The 23,566-nt window shown below is 53.2% G+C and overlaps 1 protein-coding gene across 2 annotated transcripts in view; it reads left to right on the top strand.

Moving 5' to 3' along the window:
• FBXO2 (F-box protein 2) overlaps window positions 1–23,566 on the top strand; it is a 24,756-nt gene extending 1,190 nt beyond the window's left edge. Inside the window, exons 2-6 of one of the 2 annotated variants that reach the window (XM_037000031.2) lie at window positions 1,926–2,297; window positions 2,708–2,837; window positions 2,919–3,014; window positions 3,401–3,539; window positions 22,987–23,566. In XM_037000031.2, coding sequence (XP_036855926.2) covers window positions 1,926–2,297; window positions 2,708–2,837; window positions 2,919–3,014; window positions 3,401–3,539; window positions 22,987–23,136 — 887 coding nt within the window. In that variant the 3' untranslated portion in view covers window positions 23,137–23,566. Of the gene's footprint in view, window positions 1–1,925; window positions 2,298–2,707; window positions 2,838–2,918; window positions 3,015–3,400; window positions 3,540–3,805; window positions 4,220–22,986 lie in introns of those variants that run through there. The other variant, XM_017643263.3, reaches the window with a different exon arrangement.

The following is a 23,566-nucleotide window of genomic DNA, read 5'->3' as shown; positions in this document are numbered from 1 at the left end:
GTGAGGTGCACCTTTCGGGGGAGCATCAGGTGTCCACCAGGGCCAGAGCAGGGCAGGGGGAGGGGAGAGAGGTGAGGCCGCTGGGCCCAGCTCTCCAGAGAGCTGTGGGCAGCAGAATGCGAAGGCCATGAAGCTTCAGGGCCTGGCATTGTCCTCTCTGCCTTCCCACTGTTGTATGATATGACTTAGGAGAAGCCAGCAAGCCTCTCTGGGCCCTCAGTTTCCCTCTGCAAAAGAGAAAGGGTGAATTCCCACATGGTAAAGATGTGCCAAAAAAAATCACTAATAATGAAGGTGAAATGCTGTGCTTAGTAAGATACACTGAATTATATTTACTGAGGACTCACCATGCACCTGGGCCCTGAAAAACAGGTGTTCATCTTTCAAGGGTCTGACCATGTGGGAGCGGGGAGAGAATGCTGCATGTGAGGAGATAAAGGGCTGGCAGGTGGGGTCCTGACAACACCAGAATTGGGTCTAGGCCCTGCCTGTTCCCTTACCCTAGTGCCCACCTGTTCCTACCACTGCCTTGGCTTCCCAGGCCCCAGCCCTTAGAAGCGCCATCCCCCGTCTGAGAGTGTGGCCTCCCCCCTAACCCAGAGTGGCCTCGTGTCCTCCCCACTGTCATTCCCTGCCCAGAGACACTGGACACTCAGGATCTGCTTGCTCAAGGCTTCCATGGTCCAGCTGGGTTCCAGGAGACAGTCCGGCTCGCAGCTCCTGACCCCCTCAGGGGTTTGAATATCAGCACTGTCCAAAGGGCCCGGCACTGCAGTTACCCCCATTTTATAGATGAGGAAACTGAGGGTCCAGGATAAGGAAAAGAAGGGGGTGAAGAAGCCTACTCTCTCAAGCTGTCATTACATCTCTGGTATACATGGTCTCTTCAAATGAGCCTCCCCCCACCCCACCCCTGAGACAGAGCTATGGCTGGCAGGGGTTCCAGCCCCCCTCTTCCCTTCCCTGCAGGCCTGAGCTCCCAATGTCCCCTGCCCTAATACTAACAGTGTGACCTTTGGCAAGTCACTTCACATCTCTGTCCCTGAGTATTTTCATCTGCAAAAATCAAAATCATAACGTGCCTCCAAATCCAAAACGAATTATTTTATCAAGGCTGTGGTAGGTAGTTAAAGATGGCTCTGGAGCCAGACTGCCTGGGTTCCAGTCCAGCCTCCAACCACTCATTTGCTGTGTGATCCTGGGTGGTCTCACCTCTCTCTGTCTCAGTTTCCTCAATAAAATAGGGACAGCAATAGGAACAACCTTGAAGAGATGCTGTAAGGATTTGAAGATTAAAATGCTTAGAACACAGCCTGACACTTGCTAAGTGCCTAATACACATTAGCTGCTGACAGTGTGCCAGGCAAGGTTCCAGTTGCCAGGCCCTGGGGTGGTAGGGTGTGGGGGTGAAGCAGTGAATTTTCCCAGACCTAGTTCCTGCTCTCATCTAGTCTAGGCTCCAGAGAGGTGTTTATAAACTATCACACCTTCCGGGCAAAAACTAGGAAGCATGGAAGTCCAGCAGTGAGAGGATGTAATTGGGGGAAGTCAGGGAGGGCTCCCCTGAGGAGGTGAGGGAGCGGGAATCTGGGAGGCTGGTGGACTGAAGGAGTTCATGTGTGAAACGTTAAGGCAGCCCTACAGATGGATGCCGTTAATGATATTATCAATTGCTGTTATCTGTTCAGGAGTTTACTGGCCCTGCAGGGAAACACTCTTAGGACTTGGGGCCGGTCTGTGGCCCTGTCCACCTTTAGGCCATCTCCACTGGGCACCAGTCTGGTCACAGAATCTCCAGCCCCAGCTGCAGTTTGTCCCAGGGTGGATGGCGGGAGGGTATCCGGCACATCGCAGTTCTGGGGCGTGGAGGGGAACTGGGGGAAGTCACAGCACTGCCCCCCATCCCGCTCCACCCTCCGCCGCAGAGAGCGTGGGCCAGCCGGAGGAGGTGGGCCCCGAGGAGCAGCCGGAGGAGGGGTGCGCGGAGGAGTCGATCGCCGGGGAGGAGCGCCCCGAGGAAGAGGAGGAGGCGGCGGCGGCGTCCCTGGACGAGCTGCCCGAGCCGCTGCTGCTGCGTGTGCTGGCCGAGCTGCCGGCCGCCCAGCTGGTGCAGGCCTGCCGCCTGGTGTGTCTGCGCTGGAAGGAGCTCGTGGACGGCGCCCCGCTGTGGCTGCTCAAGTGTCAGCAGGAGGGGCTGGTGCCCGAGGGCGGCGCGGAGGACGGGCGCGACCACTGGCAGCAATTCTACTTCCTGAGCCAGCGGCGGCGCAACCTGCTGCGCAACCCGTGCGGGGAAGGTGAGGGGCCGTGCCTGGGGACCTCTGCTGCCCCTCTGCAAAATGGGCCATAACGATGCCAGCCTGTTTTGAGGATTAAATGAGAGAAAGCTCGGCACAGTGCCCGGCGCAGAGTAGCACCAGTAAATAAGGTATTATCTCCTCTGCCACCTGCGCCCTGGGGGTCGTCTCTTTCCCAGGTCCCTCCACCCTCAGTGAGCCTGGGGCAAGGCAGGCTCTGTGTAGGAGCCTCCCAGGAGGGGGAGAGGATCTGGAGACGAGAAATGCATCCCTCCAGCATCTGCCTACCCCGTAACCATTAAAGCACCACGTTCATCCCCGACCCCCGGTCTAGGGGCAAGAACCGGCCCTTCCACACTCACTCTCAGCAGGGAATGGGTGACCAGGGTGGGGCTGTTGTGTTCCTACAGAGGACTTAGAGGGCTGGAGCGACGTGGAGCACGGTGGGGACGGCTGGAGGGTGGAGGAGCTGCCCGGAGACAGTGGAGTGGAATTCGTCCACGATGAGAACGTCAAGAAGTACTTCGCTTCTTCCTTTGAGTAAGGAGAAGGGGGATAGAGGGCAAGGGGGCCGGCGGGGTGGGGTGGGGGCTTCACCCTCTTCCAACCCCATTTCCCCAGGTGGTGTCGCAAAGCGCAGGTCATTGATCTGCAGGCTGAGGGCTACTGGGAGGAGCTGCTGGACACCACGCAGCCGGCCATCGTGGCGAAGGACTGGTGAGCGGCATGGGGGTGGGCGCAAACTGGAGCCGGCTGCCCTGTCTCAGGGCCACTGCGTCCCAGCTCTAGTGGTTGTGGCCACAGGTTTCAGAAGAAGGTGGAAATCCACTTCTCTTCCTGAGTTTTAAATCTTAGCAAATTAAAAAAAAATCTGTGGTCCAAACAAAACGTGGACAGGCTTTGGCCTGGGGGTTTAGTCCTTGGGTTCAGACTTTGGGTGAGAACTTTTTGTGTCTGGTCTCAGTTTCCTTATATGTAAAATGGGGGCGTTGGTAGTACCCGCCGGCGGGGTAGTAGAGCAGGGCTGTAGAGGGACCGGCCGGCAGGACGCAATCAGCAGGGCTGAGGCCGGCCCCTGGCGCCCTCTCCCTCTTGTGGGGCAGGTACTCGGGCCGCAGCGACGCCGGCTGCCTGTATGAGCTCACGGTGAAGCTGCTGTCGGAGCACGAGGACGTGCTGGCCGAGTTTAACAGCGGGCAGGTAGCAGTGCCCGCAGATGGCGATGACGCAGAATGGACGGAGGTGAGCCAGAGGCGGGGCGGAGGCGGCGGGGCGGTGCCTGGGTGCGAGGGGGCGGGGCTCGTGAAAACCTCGCCCCCAGCGCGGGTGGCCGGGGCAGGAGCTGGTGTGGCTGAGAGGTGTGGAGGGACGTGGGTCTGAGAAACTGAGGGGGGCTCGAAGCGGGTCGGTACGCCAGCGTGGGATGGCTGAAGGAGGCCTCAGGGCCTCAGCCTGACCCGCCCAATCCCTCGACCCCCTCCTGTGCCCCTCCCTGGCCCCACCGCCAGATCTCCCACACCTTCACCGACTACGGGCCCGGCGTCCGCTTCGTCCGCTTCGAACACGCGGGGCAGGACTCGGTCTACTGGAAGGGCTGGTTCGGGGCCCGGGTGACCAACAGCAGCGTGTGGGTGGAGCCCTGAGTGACCCCTCCCCCAGCTGCCCGGGAGGGGCAAGAGCCCGGGGTTAGATAGCTTTAGTGGTCAGCAGCCTCACCTCCCCACCCCTTGTGCACCCGCCCGCTGCTTCTCCAGCCCAGCCCCCACACCAAGGAGAAAGGGGTTTTGTTGGTGTATATTTGCATCTGGAAAAATAAGCCGGATGACGGTGGGGGCCTGCGCTGGGCCCACCGCCGAATCCCCCGCACCTAGCACAGTGCCTTCCACAAAGTGGGCGCTCAATAAATATTATTTGTCCAAGAAGGAATGAATGAACAAACGGATGAATGAACTCCCCTCCCTCTGCATCCCTGTCTGTCTTCTGAGGGCCCCTGGCCCAGCCTGGAAAAATACTTGGTGGGGCTCCAGCTGCTCTGGTTTCCAGGCGCCCTTGGGCCAGGGCAGAGCCTGCCGGGCCTGGGCCGGGTGGACAAAGGCTGGGATTGTGAGGCCAGGGCACGGGGGAGTGGGGGCCTGGCGCCTGACTGACACCCAAGCTGCCTGAGCCCAGAACAGGGTGTGTGGGGCTGCCTTTCAGGCCTCTCTTGATCGCCTCCCCATTCCCTCTGAAGGCAGGGTGCTGGGTGGTGGCAGCCCCTCATCTAGGGTTCTGGACCCGGGGAGGACTCCAGGGAGGTGGGTGGGGTAGGGAGGAGCACAGAAGGGGTCAGTCTGGTGACTCTTCAGTTCATGCCCGCTTCTTGCTGTCCTTCCCTGGCTGGTATTGGATTGAAAAGGAGTCATTAGCATGTAGTCACATCAGTCGTTTTCCAAGCCCTGTCCAGAGGCTGGCCCCTGGCACTGGTTTGAGGGGAGGGGAGGAGGGAAGGGGGTTGGTGTCAGGCTCTGGGCCAGGCACTCTTTTTCTGGCCTCCCTAGCAGCTCTCAAGCCTGGCCCTTCCCCGGGATGCTCAGCTGCTGGTCCTGGGGGTGGTTGAGGGTCTTGAAACATCTGTTCTCCTGTCTGAAATGATGACCAATAAAATCTCCATGCCCCTCCAGCTTTCCTTTGATTCTGAGCCCTGATGCCACCTGCTGATCAGCGGGATTTCAGGGTTTAAGCTGGGGCCTGCCTGCATTTGTTCATTGGTTCATTCACTCACTCACAATTCCTGAAGCCCTAGCCCCGAGCCAGGCCCTGATCAGGGGCCTGAAGTTACAGAGGTGAGTAAGACACTCCTTGTGCCAGGAAGGGTCATCATCCTGGTCACATCCTGGATGGGGCACCCTGGGAAGGGATATATCCAGGTCCTGGGGGGGCCTCCAGTCTAACGGCAGATGCATAGTCCCTGCTTTGGGAGCATCCTAGGTCTGCCAGAGGAGGCAATGCTTTGACCTCAGAGAATGCCCAGCTTGAAGGTAGAGGCACAGCTCCTGCCCCATGGGCACCCTCAGTCCTTTCTAGGGGATCTCACAGTCCTGTGGGGAAAATGCCATCAGCATCCATCTGAGTTGCCAGTAGGGGGAGGCTATGCCTTGCCCTGGGGGCCTGGTTTGATGAGCCTGAAGGAAGAGGGTCACCCCTGTGAGCTCCCATAGGTAAGGTGATAGCTCAGGGTGAGAGACTAGGCTGGGGGTGTGGGCAGCTGGGTGAGGCTAAGTTGGGAGAGGACCGGAGCCCACACCAGGGCCATGGGGGAGGCTGGATGGAGAGATGCAGTGGGCGTGAGAGGCCCGGAGTCGGGTCTGGGGCTTGTGAGGCCTGGATGTCAGGCAGGAATACGGAGGCATGGAAGGTGCTGCAGTGAGGTGGGGGGGGAGCTTCCCCGACTATGGGGCATTCAGGAAAGAGGCTGAAGATACAGGATTGGCAGCGTATGTAGCCATTAGACAAAGCCAAGAGCACTGGTGAGAAGTGGGAACAAATGTGGAGTGAGGCAGGAGAAGGCTGAGGGGAGACAGAAAAGCTGGAGAGGTGCGGAGGGAGTGGGTAGGAGGGCACAAGCCCAGCGAGGCCATCCCCAGCCAACTGCCTGTTCTCAGAGGAAGGAGCTGGAAGCTCAGAGGCCAAACTCTCTGCCTGAGGCCCCAGGGCTGGAATAATGGAGTGCTCTAGACCACTGTTCCTGGGTGCCTGTCACTGGAGGGGCAGTGGGACACACTGGTGGGATTTAGCTCAGGAAGACAAGACAGTTGCTCCTAAGTTGTCAGAGGGCTGATGCTGCCAAGGTTGGTGGGTGGGGGGGCTTCAAGGCTCCCTGTGCACAGGACACATCCTGTCACAACACCCCCTGTAACCCAGGGAGATGGGGAAGGGGGAGAGGGCATCATTATCCCTGTTCTACACACGAGGAGACTGAGGACCAGAGACTTTCCTGGCAGATGACACACAGTAAACAGAGAAGCTCAAGTTCTAATCCAGGTGCATGTGGCTCCAAAGATTGTGCTCTTAACCCCTCAGCTTCATCGTCCCCTATTCTAGACAGCAGAGCCAGACCAGTGCCCAAACAGTAGTTAGAGGACAGAGGCCATCAACTTCTTTCAAGGGCAAACCTACACACTGTCCAGCAGGGGGCACCTGAGGTATAGAAGCCAGGATGGTAGATTAGCTACATTTCTCAGTGGCACCTGAACTTTGGTTAAGGAGAGGCCTGCATGTCCCCTAAGATTCTTTACTAAACAATCAATGCTTATGGAGTACCTATTATTTGCCAGACAGGGATGAAACAGACAAAGATTCTGTCCCTCTGGAATACACAGTCTAAAAGGAGAAACATAAACACAAGCATCTAAATAAATGAATAGGATAATTACATGATATAGCACTTAATATATCAGGCTGCACTTTAAGGGCTTTGATGCATCATAATAACCTTATGGAGTGGAAACTATTATTATTTTCAGATGAGAAAACTGAAAAGCACAGAAAAGTTAAGCAACTTGCCTTCAACCACACAGCTGATAAGTGGTGGCCCTGGAATTCTGCTCAGCCACTTCGGTACTTGACCTCTATTGTAGCAAATAAAATAGAGAGTGAGGGCGACCACTCACTCTGGTCAGAGTGGTCAGGGAGGACCTTTCTGAGGAACTGACATTTGAATGATGAAGAGAAACCAGACATGCAGATATCTAGGGGAAGAACATTGCAGGAGCAGTAAGTGCAAAGGCCCTGAGGTGGGAATGAACTTAGCTACAGATCAGAAAGGCAGCCAGTATGGCTGGAGCTCCCTAAGCAAGTGGGCAAATAGTTCAACATGAGGTTGGAGATGTAGGCAGGCAATCCTCAGAGTTCTGGAGGGCAGAATTGAGTTGCCTGAGTTCCTGCCATGTGTTCTGTCATAAGGTATACATTCTACAGGAAGCAGATATCAGTGTCTTTAAGGAAAAACCTTTGCCCTGTCTACCAGGAGAGGGGCGTGGGAAGTTGGACATCAGCAGCTTACAGTCTAGTTGATGAAACCAAATTTCTGAAGAGAAACAGGATGAACGGGATGACGATTACGAGGAGGAGGGCGGCAATGACAGACATTTGCTGAGGCCTTACAGGTGCCAATTCCCGTGCTAAGCACACGCAGGTCAGTTTAATCTGCTCAACGGCCCTCTCTGGTAGATACAGACATTTTAAATTTGCAGATGAACTAGGTAAGACTCCAAGATTTTAGATAACTTGTCATACAGTGAGTAATTAGTTGGGGATTTCCAGTTTCAGCTCCAGTTGACCCGGGTTTTCAGCTCAAGTCCTAGCCAACTCACTATGGTACAGGGTCAGAGATGGGCACCTGCCAGGGCACAGAGCCGGGGTAGGAGGTAGGGACTCAGAGGTGAAGAGGCAGGAGATGACAAGGCCCAGGGCTCCACGGCTTTCATCACTGCCCCAGGCAGAGGAACGGGGTGCTAAGTATTGGCCATTTTGGTTAAGGGGTCAGGGCAGGAAAAATGAGTTTTCTTTTATATTTCTTGGTGGAGCCATAAGTTCAGCCACTTTTCCGTATAAAAAAGTCCACCTGCTCCTTCTGACTGACTGACTAAGTCTGGATTTTTACAAAATCAGAGAGGGAGGGAAGGACCAGTTCCTCCAATGACCAGTAGGTGTCAGCATTGCCAAGGTAGTGCCCAGACTGGGCTCGTCTGCAGAGGAAGGGGCCTCAGAAGGCAGGATTTGAATCCAAAGCCTGATTTTTTCCCGTTGCCTGGGGCCGAGTTTGGGTCTGAGAGGCTGCTGCCCCTTCCTGCTTTGGGGCTGCTCCTACTCCAGAAGCTCCTGAGAAGCATTTAGGAGGGCTGGATCCTCAGAGGCCCAAGTCCGATAAGACTACCAAGGATCAGTGGTCTCCAGAGGTCCAGCCCCCAAATAGGTCTGGGGACCTGGACTCTCCAGTCCGTCCCAACTCGGCAGAGCCCTGTGCTTTCCTCAGAGCCCTTTGCCTGCAGTGAACACAGAACACCCAGGCAGATCCAATCCCCATCTCCTGGTGAGTAATGACTTTGCTATTTTTTTCCCCGTAAATTAAACCTAATCTTGTGTTGACTCTGCTGAACAAGGAGAATAATGAAGAAGATTAAGATGAGATGGTATTCATTCTCCTCCAACAAAAGCCAATTAATTGTGAGCAGGATTACTGCCCTGAGCCAGGAGCCACCGCCAGCTCTGCAGACAGGATGGCAGGGCTGGGGGCTGTCTCCTAGTGGTTCAGCAGAGGGGTCTTGGTGATGCAGTAGGAAAAATGCCAGTTAGATGCAAGAAAGAACTGCCTGGATGAAGGGAGGGGCTGAAGCCAGGCAGGGGGATCTGAAGAGTGTGAGACCACCCACCCATGTGATGTTTGTAAGACATGGAAGGGGCCCCTGGGAGTTCCTGGACCCCTGCATATACAGGGCATTTGCTCCCTGAGGCCCCCAACCACTCACCCATCTGCGTCCGGAGCAACCTGGCACCCTCCCTCGCCTTTCCTCCCTCAGGTATCTCTTTGTAAGCTGTTGCAGCCTCATGGACCCCATTCTGAGACCACCTCTGAAAAATAAACGTGCACGCAGTGGTCTCCAGCCTCCTCTCCATCCCGTGTTCCCTTCTCCCTTCCCGTCCCAGGAATCAGGGAGGCGCCTTGTCAGGGGTTAAGAGCATGGATTTAGAAACAGAAACGTTTGGGTTTCACCTGGCTTTGCCCCTCTCCTCATCTGCAAAATGGGACCCACCAGCCCCACCTCTAAGCTGCTTCGAGGAGCGAAAGCACCCAAGGCTCTAGATCCGACTCTGGGTCTGGGCCTACCAGGTTCTAAGCCCAAGTCGGGAGGCGAATGGATCAGGCCAACTTCGGCACCTCCCATGGGGCCGGTGTGGTGGACAGGCGGGAGGCAACTAACGTCTGTGGATCTCCCACACTGTCTACATGATCTCACTGACTCCCTACAGCAGCGCCTGGGGGAGGCTTCATCTGTCATTCCAATTTACGGGAGAGGAAGCTGAGGCTCCGAGAAGTGGGTTTTGTGGTTGCGGTCACAAAACTGTACCTTGCAGAGCTAGCTGGGATGGGGCCTGGGTCCGAGAGGTCCCCAGGCTTGTGCCCCTCTCCAGCTCCGAGTTGCTTCAAGGCCCTTGAAAGGCATTCAGTACACACTTGCTGAAGGGATGACACACTCATCAAGTGCTATTTCTGGTCCAGTAAGTCTCTGTTTCAGACTCTCCCACGTCTTGGTAACTCCCAGAAGCAAATGGATTGTGTGTGATTGGCAAAATTCCTCTTTGTAAGTCTTGGCAAGTCACCCATCTTACTACTATTAAGAAAAATCTGCCCTTCCATCCAGATTTCAGAGCTTGCTTCATTTATTTGGGTTGATAAGGCTTTTGTTATTTTTCTGAGTGAGGGAAAAGTATTCCCAAAGCCCACATTTTATAGCCTGTGAGATTTCATACCATCTGAGTGCTCACTATGTGCTAGGCGTGTTCACCGCAGCATTGGTGCATGGCTTTATTTAATCCGTCCAGCACACCCATATGCCATTTCATTCCTAACTGAGAGACTGTGACAAAACGAAGGCTCAGAGAAGTGCTTCTCCTCCAGGGTCACACAGTGGGATGGATTCCAGATGAGGTCTGTCTCACTCCGCAGCTGGAATTCTTCCCACACCCACACCAAGGGGCTTTTCCACATGATGTGACTTCCAGGGGTATTCCAGTCCCGTAGGTGGTGGGATTGGAGGGCATGAGCTTCAGGGTTCAGTGAACTAATGAGGTCCTTGTGCCCTGGGAGCTCACAGACCAAAGGGGAGACACCTGGGTTCCCAGTTGACCCTCCCTGCCTGTGTGACCCTGGCCAAGTCAATAAATCCATGCCTCAGTTCCCTTATCTATAAAATAGATCATAGTTCCTATCTCATAGAGTCGTTATGAAGATGAAATGAATCGTTATTTGTAAAGCCCGTACATCAGGGCCTGCACATAGCAGATGCTATATACGAGCTTGCTAAATAAATAAAATAAACAAGCCTGACAGCTATAGTCTGATAGTAAAGGGCTGCGAGGGGAAAGCCCGCTGTATTTAGGGAGCCCAGAAGAGGGCCAATTAACTTGAACTTTCATCAGGGAAGGCTTCCTGGAGGAGGCAGTGCGTGGACTCGATCTGAGAAGCAGTAGGAAGGTAATTACTTTCCTAGCCAGCCCTTAGTTTCCTGTCCTGTCAGTTGGAGCTGTGGTACCAACATTTTTTTCTGGGGCTTTTTGTCATTATTTACCAATGTGCTAAGCACCACAGTCTCATCTGAACTCGAATAGAAATCTCTGTCCTAGGTACCCATGACTGATGGGGACGGGCACAGAGGGTGCTGAATCTTCTTTAAGACAGGAGAAGAGGGCCCTGGAAGGGATGGGCAGGCTCGGGAAAGTCTCTGGTGGTGCAAGGTGTAGCAAGGCCCTCGGAGCTGCATAAAGACGAAGACATCTTTGAAAAAAAAATAAAAGGAAAGGGGGAAAAAAAAAGAAAGGGGAAGCAGGCAGGGAAATGATTTTCTCGGCTGGCGTTTCTCCAGGAATTAAATCTTGTTTTTCGTCACCACCGAGTGGAATAATCCAATATATTAAAGCAGAAGTCCCCCTCCTATTTATTGCTATGACTTTGACCTAATAGTCTCGGGGTGCATTTAGAATCAGATGATCCCGGGGAGGGAGAGAGGGAGGGAGGCGTCAGCCCCGTGGATCAATTCCTCTCCTCGCCGACACGGGAAAAATGAATTATTCCCCGAAAAGCAGGCTCCTCATCCGATGGATTCTGCGCTGCAGAGCCGGTGGAGTTATACTAAATTGAATTTGGTCTCTGAGAGACATTTAGAACCAGGTGGAGTGTGTGTGTTGGTGGGGAGTTTCTGATAGCTCCCGAGGCTTCTGTTGTCTGTTTCAGGAAGCCCCCAGCTCATAGTCCTCCGGGATGGGGTGCAAGAGGCACCTACCCTTGGGGCCACTGCACCCTGCAAGGGTGAGACATTTTGTTTCCAGCCTGAGGCTCAGAGAGGTGAGCTTGCTTGTCTGAGGCCACACAGTGAGCTGGTAACCATGGCAACTGGTTACCTTTTTGTCCTTTGTTCTCTGGGTGCTTCTGGAAATGGTCTCAGAGTCTCTTCTCTGCCCCGAACCTCAGGTGCAACAAGTTGTGGAGGGGAGGTGGTGAAACTGTTCACTCTAGAGCAGTGGTTTTGTCCGCCCATAGCTGTGCAGCCTGAGACAAGTAGCTTAACCTCTCTGGTCCTCAGTTTCCTGATCCAAAAAATGGAGTTCACTAAAATCCTTGTGTCAGCTACAAATGACAGAAATGTAAAGTGGTTTAATTAATAAGCAAATTTTGTGGCTCGCACTGTAGATTTTTTCAGATATAGCTGGATTCATAGCTGCAATGGTATATTCAGAACTCAGTTTTTCTCTTTGCTCCTTATGTCTGTGTGGCTTCATCCAGGGCAGGCTCACTCCAGAAGGGGCCAGGCAACCCCAGGTCTGTGTCTTTCCAGCATTAAGTCTGGTGGGTTCACAGGCCCACCTCTGAGCCAGTTACTGTGCTGAGAGGGATGGTGCCCTTCTGGGCAAGGTCTGGGGTGGAGTCACCCAGTGAGAACCACAAGGCTAGAGAAGGGGGCAGACACTGCGGGGCTCGAAGTAGGGGAGCTGGGTGCAGGGTCCACCCCTCAGAGGCCCTGGGCAAGGATGCTGGTGGAGACTTCCAGTTCGCACTGTGAGCATAGGGCACGGTGTTCTCCCGGGCAGGGTATGGGACTGGCCCAGACCCCTTTTACCTCCCCCATAGTCTCCCACTTCAGCTACTTCCCCAGCTCACCCCCAGCCAGATATCAGCCTCTGGCCCTCTGCCTGGCCAGGGGTCTCCAGGGAGTGTGTGTGTGGGGGTCCTTGCTCACCACACAGAGCCTGGGAGCTCAGAAGCTGCATGTTCATTAATGATGAAGAGGGGAGAGGAAAAAACCTAGCTTGAGATGGAGCTATTTTGGCTGAAAAACCCTCCGCCTGGATTTGAGCAGCTTTTCAGGGCTAATGAGCTGGGCTGAGGGATTTGGTGGGGAGGGGGCTGCATCTGGTCCAGGCTGGAGTTCTGCAGGTGCTGGAGGCCTGGCCAGGGGGAGAGGAGTGGGGGGCCTGGGGAGGAGGCGGTGGGGCTCTGCTCTGTGTCCCTGAGCTGAGAAGAGCTTACCCTGAGGTGCCACTGCCCACATTTTGGCTTCCCCTGCCCTCCTCATGCCCACCGTCTGATCCACCTCATGTAGGAAACATCCCTAAAGGCCAAGATAATTTTGCCCAGCTTGATTATCTTTAGCCTGTGTTGTGAAAACACAGGTTATTCATTTTATTTCCCCCAAATAGTAAGTCATGTTATAATATTACAGGTGCCTTTTTACATTACAACGTCCACCTCCCAACCCCATCTGGAGAGACTCTGATCCACTCCATTGATTGGCATCAAGTCCGGGGCAGGAGGAAGAGGATGGAGAAGGGGCGTGTCCTCTTCCCTCTCCCCACAGAGGAGCCACTGCACATTCCGCCTTCAGGGTTTCACTCAAGGCACCCCTACCCTGCATCTTTCCAGTTGCGCAGGAGGAAACTGAGGCCATTTTGGGGGAGGGGATGAATGTGCCTCTCTTGAGAGTCAGCCTTCTCCTGGGCCCTACCACCCCAGTCCTGGGATCAGGTGTGTGGCTAAGGGGAGAGAGGTCAGCAGCCCTTCCCCTGTTTCCTTTGGGTGGACGGGAAGGGGTAGGAGGAGATTCCAGGCTGGGGAGGGGGGTGCAGGCATCGGGAAGGCAGAGCCAGGAGAGGAAATGAGGTAGGAAGTGGGCAGAGCTGGCAGAGAACTGGCTTCTAAGGGGTTTTCAGGTGGCTGCTCTGACAACCTGGCTCCTGCCCACCAGGGACGTGGGATGTCAGGAGCCAGAGGGAGAGGTGCTGATAAGCACAGAGCAACTGACTTGGACTCAGGTTCTGAGAGGTGGCAGAGTCCCAAGGTCCTCAGTTCAGGCCTGGGTACGGCATGGCCAGCTCCATCCTTTTCTGGCTGTGTGACTCTGAGAAAGGCTCCAGAACTTTCTGGGCTTGTTTTCTCATCTGTCAAATAAGGAGAAAGATCGGGCCTACCTAGTTGCGCAATCATGAGAATGAAATTGGCTGCTGTGCGAAAAGCACAGTGCAGCCCTTGGCACAGTCAGTGCTCAAAACAGAGATTGTATTAGTATTTATCCCTAAGACATAAAGTCTACTCCAGTCCTCTGGAGGGGGGCCGTGGCAAGAGGCCCTATGAAGGACAGGAGTGGGGGCATCCAGAACTTAATCCTGCAGCCCCCAGGGTTTTGGGGAAGGGGCCACAGTGGGGTGTGGGAGATCAAAGCAGGTGGGGGCACTTGGTACAGAGTGGGGGCTGGGTCTGGGGGAATTCAGAAGTGATCCTCTTCCAGGAAGGCTTTCCAGAATTCCCTCATTCTTCTCTGCCCACCTCACCTCATGGCCACCAGCCTAGAACAGTGGGAATGGTTGGAAAAAGCACGGGCCGGCCTTGGGTTTAAATATAATTTCCACTAGCAAGCTGGGTGGCCTCAGGCAAGTTATTTACCTCTCTGAATCTCCATACAATTTATTTTTTCTTTATTGTATTTAATAATGTCTACTCCATAGAGTTAAGTTTATTCTTTATAAAGCATTGAGCACACATGAGGTGCTCACTGAAAACTTTGGTATTGATCTGGTTTTGATATGCACAGGGTGGGGGTCAAATTCCCTACTAGGTCCAGCACGTGGTAGAGAAGTGGTGGGCCTGAAAACAGGGCCTCGCTGGTGATAGTTGCCCCTAAAGCCTGTGGCTTGGAGGGCAGAGGGCAGAGGGCAGATTAGAAATGCTGGAAAGGACAACAAGAAAGTGGAAGTAGATGAGTTGCCTGGGAAGATGGCGTTTCAGCCTTACCTGAGGCCAGGTGTGCCACTTCTTGAAGGCACCAATTGCAGGCATGTAGGTGTGCGTGTGTGTGTGTGCATGAGTGTGCATGTGTATACACATACCCATCTGCCTTTGAATATGACCTGAATCCCTGTAGCATTGGCCCTCCTTGCCTTCTGCCAGCTCCCCTTCCTTCCTGAGTAAGTAGCTGGGGCATGAGGACAAGGAGAATGGAACTTCCAAGTTCGGAGTTCAGGTCTGTATGCTGCTGCTTTTTCCCAGCAGCCTTGAGGAAGGGATTCCACTTCTCTGAACCTCAGCTTCTTTCTCTGTGAAATGGGGTAGTAGTTCTGACCACATGGAGCTGCTGCCAAAGCCCATGAGGTGTGTGACTGAGAAAGTGCTTTGCGAACTGCAAATGCGAACAAGCTTCTGCCAGAGTCAGAGTTTTCCCTCTTATAAAACCCTCTCTTGGTGACTGTTTTAGTGAGATTCTAGGCTGCAGCCTCCTGTCCCCCACCCCACTCCCAACTTCTAATGTCCTTGGGAGGACATTCACCCAGTCTGCTGGTCGTGGGGTGGACTGGAGTGCTAGACCAGACCTGACACGGTGGGTAGATTTCTGGTTTTCTCTGGGCCCTTGTTAGCTGGAATGTAAAGTGGGGGTGAAAACCTCTGCCTGCTCCTCCCCTCAGCCCTAATTCTACTCTATCAGAAGTTGGTTTGGAGATGAGGGGACAGGCAGTCCATGCAAATACATCCTAACTGGCCACTGGCAGCTTCTCCAAAGCTAGTTTCTCCCTGAATATTGGAACCAGCTCACACTGTGGGCAGAGAAGGTGGTCCATTCAAACTCTGTCCAGAACCCAAAAGGAGAGCAGGGATCAGCCTGGAACAACAAAACCCTCAGACGCAACCCGCTTGAGCACAGCAGCTGGACTATTGCTTGGCTGAAGCTGGGAATTTTCTGTGTCAACATGGATTGGAGGCCAGGGACCAGTCATGCTGTTCTTTTGGGGGCCTGAGCAACCCACCCTTCCCCTGCCCCCGGGTTTTAGTCACACTGGGATATGGGAAGGCAGAACCTTAGGTGGGAATCTGGGCCTTTGCCAGCCAGGTCACTTGCAGTCCACTTTGTAGGGGTGAGATTCTCAGCACAAGATGCCCCAGTTTAGGAAAAGGAGATAATTCACATGGAACTGAGCAAGCTGCAGGTGTGGTTCAGCACCGAGGACAGCGCCCTGCTGCACAAAACCAGACTCCTAGAGTGGAAATCTTGCATGGGAGAGCTCTAACTTGACAGGGGTGACAGTCTAAGGGGAGGGGAGAGGAGAGGCAGAGGACTATTGGGCACTTATATCAGTCAGCACCAGTGCTGACTTTGATAAATTATTCCAACCTGGCCTTATCTTCATTCTCATCTTACGGCTGAGAAAACTGTGGCTTGGCAAGTTTAAGTAAGTTGTCCCCCGTCACGCAGCTAGTTAGCAGGACAGCGTGGACCTCAACCCAAGTTTGGCTCCAGAATCTCTTACTGTTTCTCTGACCAGTCAGGAGAGGCACAGCCTCTGCAAACTTGTGGCAACAATGCCCCCAAAAGCTGCTGGGTTTGTAGCTGGGAAGCTGGGTCTGTGTTTGTGTGTGTGACTTTATGAGTACCTCTGGGTGTGCATGAGGGTGGCTTCAGTGGAGTGTGACTGTTTACAGGAGGCTGTGTGTGTCCTCGTGGGAGCTGGAAGAGGAGAGCTGGTGTCACATCTTGGAGACCCCTCCTCCTCCTGGAAGGAGACCTAGAATTCACTGCTGGCCTTTTTTTTTTTTTTAAAGCACTTAAAGAACAGACCAGAACTGATAGCTAAATTGAACCTGCTGAGAATGCCTGTTTAATTGAAAATGCCATCTGTAATTTAAATGTCAGAATCAGGATGGTTATTATGGCCGCCTTGAAGACTGGGACTCATTTCACAGTTTCAAAACAGACCAAGAAAAGCAGCAAATGGACCATGGCCTGTGGCATCGTGGAGCGATTAATAACTACTCTGGTTCCACTGAGTTCCAGCTCTCACCACAGCCTCCACAGAGGGAGTCTGGCTGGGAGCTGGGAACTGGGAATCTGGGGCTTAGGCTCCAGGACTCAGACTCCTGCCGCACCCCCTCCACACCTCTGCCTCAGCCTCCACTCAACTGCAGGCAGCCCTTCCAAAGTATGAGGCTCGTCTTGTTCCTCTTAACGGTCTCCCTGGCATTTCTGGGATGAAATCCCAACCACATACCCCGGCTTTCAAGACCTCTAGAAATGCCTGCTGCAGATATCCTGAATGCCTCCAGGCCTTTGCACAGGCTGAGCCCTCTGCCTGCAAAGCCATTGCTTCTGTTGTCTGACTGGTGAGAACCACTCATCATTCATGACTCAGCCTCAGTGTCACCACCCCTGGGAAGCCTTCCCTGACTGCTGAATGACTCCCCAAAGTTCAGGAACCAGGCTTCCTTCTTCACCCCCATGGCCCCTTCACTCACCTCCATAACTGACTCACCGCACTGCTTTCCCCCATTCTCCTTATACCATGAGCTCCTCAAGGACAGAGCTGGTGCTTTATTCATCTAGAGACCTGGTGCTCTGCCCTGAACAATCTGATAGCTGACAGTTTATTGTGTTCCTACTATGTATCAAGCACCACCGTCAGTCCCATTTTAGGTAAACTGAGGCACAGAGAGTACCTTGTTATATGTCGGATGGCTATCAGCAGCAGAGCTGAGACTTGGGGTGGAGGTGGTCTGCCTCCAGAGGCCGGCCTCCTAGTCACTATGCTATGGGGCCTCATGCTGGGCCCTCAGCTTACAGAATGTTTGTTCATTGAACATAAGAAGAGCTCATCAGCTGTCTTCCAATCTCTGCCTGAGGATGAGATGTCACAACAAAGCAAGTCCATAAATTCCAAAGGGAGTTAAGCCAGCCCCCATGATGACACTCTGGTTCCTGGAGCTCAGGCCCTGGTACGTCCTCCTTGCATAAGGGGCCTGCAAGAGGGGGTCACTGTGCCCAATGCCCCCATGGCTTCAAAGTGGGAGCCCTTGTCTCCTCTTTCATCCCTCCATAGGCAGCTCTCTGCCTGCCCACACTCTGCCTATGATCCCCCAGTTGCATTTAATGAAACAGTGGGTGCAGTGGGACACCAGGGTTGGTGTCCCAGCCTTCTACTTACAGCCATGGGAACTTGGCAAGATATTGCACCTGTCTGACATCACTATCTTCATCTTTGAAATGGGGTCATAGTAGTATCTAACTCAGAGTGTTGAGGATTAAATGAAAGCAGGGAGGTACAGTGCTAGTAGAGACCTACAGCACAAGTCCTCGGTATGATAGCCATCACCCCTCCTTCCCTCCTTCCTTCCCTCCTTCTTCCTCTCTCCTCTCCTCTCCTCTCCTCTCCTCTCCTCTCCTCTCCTCTCCTCTTCTCTCCTCTCTCCCCTTCTTTCTCTTTCTTTCCTTTTTAGCTCATGTAAGAGACGATGTCTGCTCTGTGTTCCTAGGTCCCCAACTCCCAACTTTGAGGCATTTTAAACTGCTTAGTAGAAAGCGAATCTCTAAGATCACATTTTTGTTCTGGGACTGGTAATCCCCCCGTTACACTCTCAGCATGGCCCCATCCCCCGGCCCCTCCAGCCCACACCCCATCTTCATGTTCTGTCTGCTGCCTGTCCTGCTCTGTCCCCTGACCTTCTCTGGGGTTGTCATGCAGCCATTTATTCCCTCATCCAATAGAAAAACAGAGAAACTCACTCCCAATTAGATGGGTTTCTGTCTCTCCAGGTCTTCACTTCTTGCATGTTCTTGACTTGTTAGAGGAAACAGTGTATTGACATTGGTATTGATTTGCATGATTCAGATATAATTAGGAGAAAGATTTGCCAGAGTGGTAGCGGTGGGGCTGACACTGCTCTATCCTGCTGACCTTGGGGAAGCTCGGAACCAGGCCTTTTACCCTCACCAAGTTCATGGCTCCTGTTCTCTGCAGTGTCCCACAGGCACTTGTCCTCAGAAATGTACTTCTCCATGAGAGAAAGGAAATCTGTCTTGCCCCCAAGTATCTCCTTGCCTGGCCTATCATCTGGAATTCTGATGGTAAAGGCTACACTGTGGGGGTCTCTTGGGGATGTAGGAAGCCATTATGCTGACCAGGAGGTCAGCAGATGTGGTGGCCAGCTTGCTTGTGATACCCACCATCTGGAGCAAACAGGAAGACGTTAGGGTGGTGTCATTTTGACAGTAGGAGGAAAGGAAGCAAAACCGAGCAGTGCTGGAAGCCAGAGACTAGAAATTAGTGTGACCCAGTGCATTATATTGCTCCTGTGATAAAAAGTGGTGGAGCATCCTTGGAAAGATTAGGGACATAACAAGGCAGAGAAATAGATGAAAAATGCACACCCATGCCTGCTCTGTTTTGTTACCATTTCTTCGCACCTTCAATTACTCATCTATTCATTCAACAAATACTTATTGAGGGGCTACTGTGTGCCAGGCAAACAGTAAATAATGAGGTGTTGACTCTGGGAAGACAGATGAGATCTCTTATGTCTGTAATTGGTGGATTTGGTTCCCATCCACCCAGTCCAGCCTAGGAGGGTGGATTTTGGTCCAGGATTTGGGGTGTGTGGAGCAGGTTCTGGAAAGGACTGACATCCAAAATGCCATATGATGCTTCCTTTGATTTGTGCCTCTATTTCACCTATGAGCTGGTCTGTTCCGGGAAGGCAAGTGAGAGCACAAGGGCCAGGTGGGGGTGCTCCCAATCAGGTGAACCTGGGCAGGGACAGCACAGGTATCGGGGAATGGAGCGGGCTCCCCAGTCAGGTGAGTGTCTTGCGAAGCAGGCAGATGGGCAGGGAGTTTCTCTCCATATCCAGCCCCTGGCCCCTCTCCTGTCCAGTGTGACCCCTCCTACTCCCACACAGCCCCTGCTGAGTGGCTGTCATCGGAAGCCACATCCAATTTTCCCAAGGAGCAATCTCCAGGCCACTGATTTACTTGTTAGCTGTCACCACGGGCACTGAATAATAAGGCCTCTTTCCGTGGAAAGGATATTAGAGGCTGAGATGGGAAGGGCTAGGGCAGTGTGATATCTATTTCCCAGGCAATCGCTGCGATGAATCAAGGGCTGTCTATAACTTGCTCTCACACAGCACCTCAGACCCCTTCGAAGGCCCCCAGCCCCTGATTCAGGCTGCCTCTTGAGCATACGTGTGGGCTGAGAGAGGGAGGCTACCCTCTCCATGTGGAGAAGACACTGATTCATTCATTCACTCATTTGGCAAACATTTATTCAACATCTGCTGTCTCTGTGTGTTGGGCTGGGGGCTGAGCATATGGGGTGAACCAGCCCAGCCTGGCCCCTGTCCTGGGAGCAGCATTACATGTTCCATCCCTCTGCTGCCCCCCAGTAGGCAAGATTCTACTGGTTGGGGGCAGGAATTGATTCCGACATTCTCTATCTTGCCCTCTCCCCACACCATCTCTGCCCGGATGGCTGAACGAGAAATCCCAGTGGTATTTCCCAACTCTGTGCTAGGACTTCTGTGTACCCCTCAAGTGGAAGAAGGAAACCCTTCATCAGCACCAGCTTTTGTCAGGTTGCCTTCCTGATGGTGAGGGTTACTTACCTTACTTCACTTAGTCTTCACTTTGCAGATGAGGACCTTGCCCAAGAAGTAGTGTGCCAGGGCCGACTTGGGTCAGTCTGCTCCCTTCCCAACTTGTCCTTTGGTAACAGCATGCGGGTAGCTTGATATTGGCCATGGTGAACGTATTTATTACCATGGAAATGACAGAGCAGGACTTTCCCCCTTTGGAGAGCTGGTTGTCAAGCAGTTACCAGCACACCACTGCACCGAAGCGCTTTGACCAATACTGCCCTCTGGAGTAGCAGCAGAGGATGGGGTCAGATGGCAGCGACCAAGGACGTCCCCCCTGCTGCTGAGAGGCAGCTTCATCCCGGGAGAGCCGAGGAAGAGCAGAAGGAGTTCCCACTGAGGAGCCAGGGGTTTCCAGCCTCCGTGTGGCTGCTTTTCAACATCACAGGTCATTTTGGGAATCACATGTGGTCCCCACTCCCCTTCCCTCCCCTCGCCTCCCACACCCAGGCTAAGGATGGAGTTAGGACCTTGCAGCTAATTGAGGTCCCACTCAAGGTTAACTGGTGCTTTTATTGGTGTGAATGATAGCTTTCTGCTGGGCCCTGCGGACGAGGCAGGAATCTGACTGGAGGGAGTGCATTGAGGGCCCTGCTGAGAGAGAAACACAGACCCAAATACCCCTTCCATCCTTGTGATCTCAGCTTAAATGTCGACTCCTCCAGGAGACCCTGACTACCTCCTATCTACAATATGATCCTCTGCCCCCACAGTTCTTCTCTTTTAGTTTATTTTCTGTTTACTTATTTGTTTCTTTGACTAGAATGCCAGCTCTGTGAAGATTGGAAACTGAGGCAGGAGGGGCTTAGTGATTCTGGATATTTCTTATTCGTCATCTCGCGATTGTGGCCTTCTAAGTCCTGGTCTGGGAAGACATTTCTTCCAGCTGTTTTCTTTTTGTGACTCAGCACGGGTCAGCGTGAGGGTTGTGTAAGCATTAGGTCCCTGGGTTGTTCAGGGTCAGAGCCCTGATCTTGCCTGTTGGCGCTTACTAGCCGTGAGGCCATGGGGCAGGGAACAGAAAGGACAGCCTGGAACAGAAGCTGTAGGAGCAAAGGGTGCCCACTCCCTCCTGGCCTATGCCTGTACTTTGTGGCCCCATTCTCTGGCACAATTTCCCAAGGCACTCTAAGGCCTCCCCTGCCCTTTTCTCTTTCTTTTTACTTTTGATATTAGAAAAGCAATGGTTCCCATTGCAGAAAAATTTGGAAAATGCAGAACCACATTAAGACAACTATAAAGTCATCTTTTAAATAATATGTCACCTGTACTCCGTCCTTTCCCAGAATTCACCCCTCCCACCTAAGCCCAAGACCCCACCTCCTCCAGCAGTTGTAAGTAACATTAAACTGCCTCCTGGACCAAGTTATTACTTCCAAGAATAATAGTCTCTGTTACTACAAGAAACTAATTAACAGCATGCAATGAGGGGGAAAAATTCAATTAATTAGTGGCTTAATAAGCACTAGCAACGACTCTGGGCTTGGCTTGGGAGTTGGGATGGGTGGAGACCCCCAGAGGGTGAGGGATGGGGGCTTGAGAGGTGGGGGTGAGCACCTGGCTCAGGAGGGGGGGGGTCCTGAGGGAGCCTGAGGAGCCGCAAGAGCACCGCCCACGAGGAAAGGACCCCGTTTCCTCCGGGGCCCAGGCACTTGGGAGCAGAGTAGCAGGGTGGGACGTTCTCAGTCTTGTCTCAGTGTGGTGGCGTGGCTGCTGCAGGTAAAGTGGGAAAGATTGTCTTTTCTCTGGGCTGTGGGCTGGGCACATAGGGACCCCTCTTCTCCCTCACAGCCCCTCCTCCTGTAGCCCCCATCCCACCCCTTTGAGTCCTGCCATCTCTCAGCAGAACCTTGCAGTCACCCCTGCCAGTGCCCCTTCCTCAAGCCCCGCCTTCAGTCTGTTCTGGGGTCTTGTGTCTGCTACCTTCCCCCACACTCTCTCCCTCCCCAGGCCCCACCCTGCTCTTCCAGAACTTCGTGCAGTGACCTTTCCAGTGCCTCTCCTCCTCCTCCAGCCTGCTCACCGCCCAGCAGCTGCTGAGATCTCATCTGACACTGTCCCGCTCACCCCTGATGAATCGGATGGGCTCCGGGCTCTGCCGGGAGCCCCAGGACTGCCTGGTCTGGCTCTGGACCCCTGGCTTGCCTGGTGCCCCCATGATCCCGGCAGGCTCTCTGTGCCCCAGGCACCACACCTGCTTTGAGCTACTTGGACAGGGCAAATGCCATAAGCTCTGGCATTCAGGGCTCAGGGTCCTTCTGTCGCACAGCTCCCTTCCCCCAGCATTGTGTCCTCATGCTCAGGTGTGTTTGTAAAATTTGCTAATGTACAGACGTTAAGTGCAATCCATCAAGACCACTCTCTCTTCCAGGGGGTGCTGGAGTAGCCCGGGCAGTCTTAGAGTCCACCGAAGGCAAAACTGAGTGGGGGGTTGGTTTAATGGGGGTTCAATCAGACCCATGTATGTGGTCCCAGTCTCTGAGTCTAGCTAAGGAATACTCCGACCCCGAGGTTGTGACATGAAGACCAGGGCCAGGGCTCAATGTGCCAGGTGAAAGGTGCCCGGCCCAGAATTTTGCCATGCGTGGAGTGGGAAGCCAGTCATTGGATGTGGACGTTTTTAAGTGGAGGATTTGGTTCTTATCAAGGCCTCATCAAAACAGCTTCCCTCCAGTCAGGAATTTACCTGAGGATGCACCATATCCAAGCATAAATGCAGGGTGTGCAGATCTCTTTTTCAGTGAGAATCACGTGACGTGGACCAGCTTAGAATGCCTGTGACTGTAGGCATGCTGGTTGCCCGTCACTGCTGTAACACAGTGTACCACAAATGTAGTGACTTAGAAAATGCTGCTTTATTCTCTTATAGTTCTGGAGGTCAGAAGCCCAGTATGGGTCTCAAATCATTGGCTAAAACCAAGGTATCAGCAGGACTGCTTCCTTTCTGGAAGCTTTAAGGAAAAACATCTCTTTCCTTGCCTTTTCCAGTTTCCCGAGGCTGCTTACATTCCTTGGCTGGTGGCCCCTGCCCTGGACTATGCTGGGCTGCGTCTGAACGCCTCCGTCTCCCTCGTCTCCCTCTCCCTCTTCCTAAGTCCCTTGTGGTTACATTGGGCCCACTTGGATGATGCAGGATAATCTCCCTACTTTAAGGTCAGTTGATCAGCAGTTTAATTCCATCTGCTGCCTTAGTTCCCTTTGCCATGTAACCTAACAGTTCACAGGTTATGGAGGCCATAGACATCTTCGGCGGTGGGGTCAGGGGCACATTATTATACCAACTGCAGCCTGTAGCAGCTCTACAGACAGTGAGTGTGTCTGTGTGTGAAGCCACATGTTTTATGTATCCATATAACAACATATATTTATTATGTCTCAGGGTAGGAGCGATTTATTATATATGTATGTAGATTGATGTGTGTGTGTGTATTCTACTCAATCACCCTGGAGGAATTATCTATCTTTTCTCTGGAAAATGGCATTATAAAATCTTGACATATGACGAAAGAATCCAAGAGTATGCAGCCAAAAAGGTGAGAAGAAACATATTATAGAGTTGTGTTAGACA

This window comes from Manis javanica, chromosome 4 (genome assembly GCF_040802235.1).
Source record: "Manis javanica isolate MJ-LG chromosome 4, MJ_LKY, whole genome shotgun sequence".
NCBI classification, from domain to species: Eukaryota; Metazoa; Chordata; class Mammalia; order Pholidota; family Manidae; genus Manis; species Manis javanica.
Note: the sequence above shows the minus strand (reverse complement) of the source record. Positions and strands in the feature narration are given on the sequence as shown.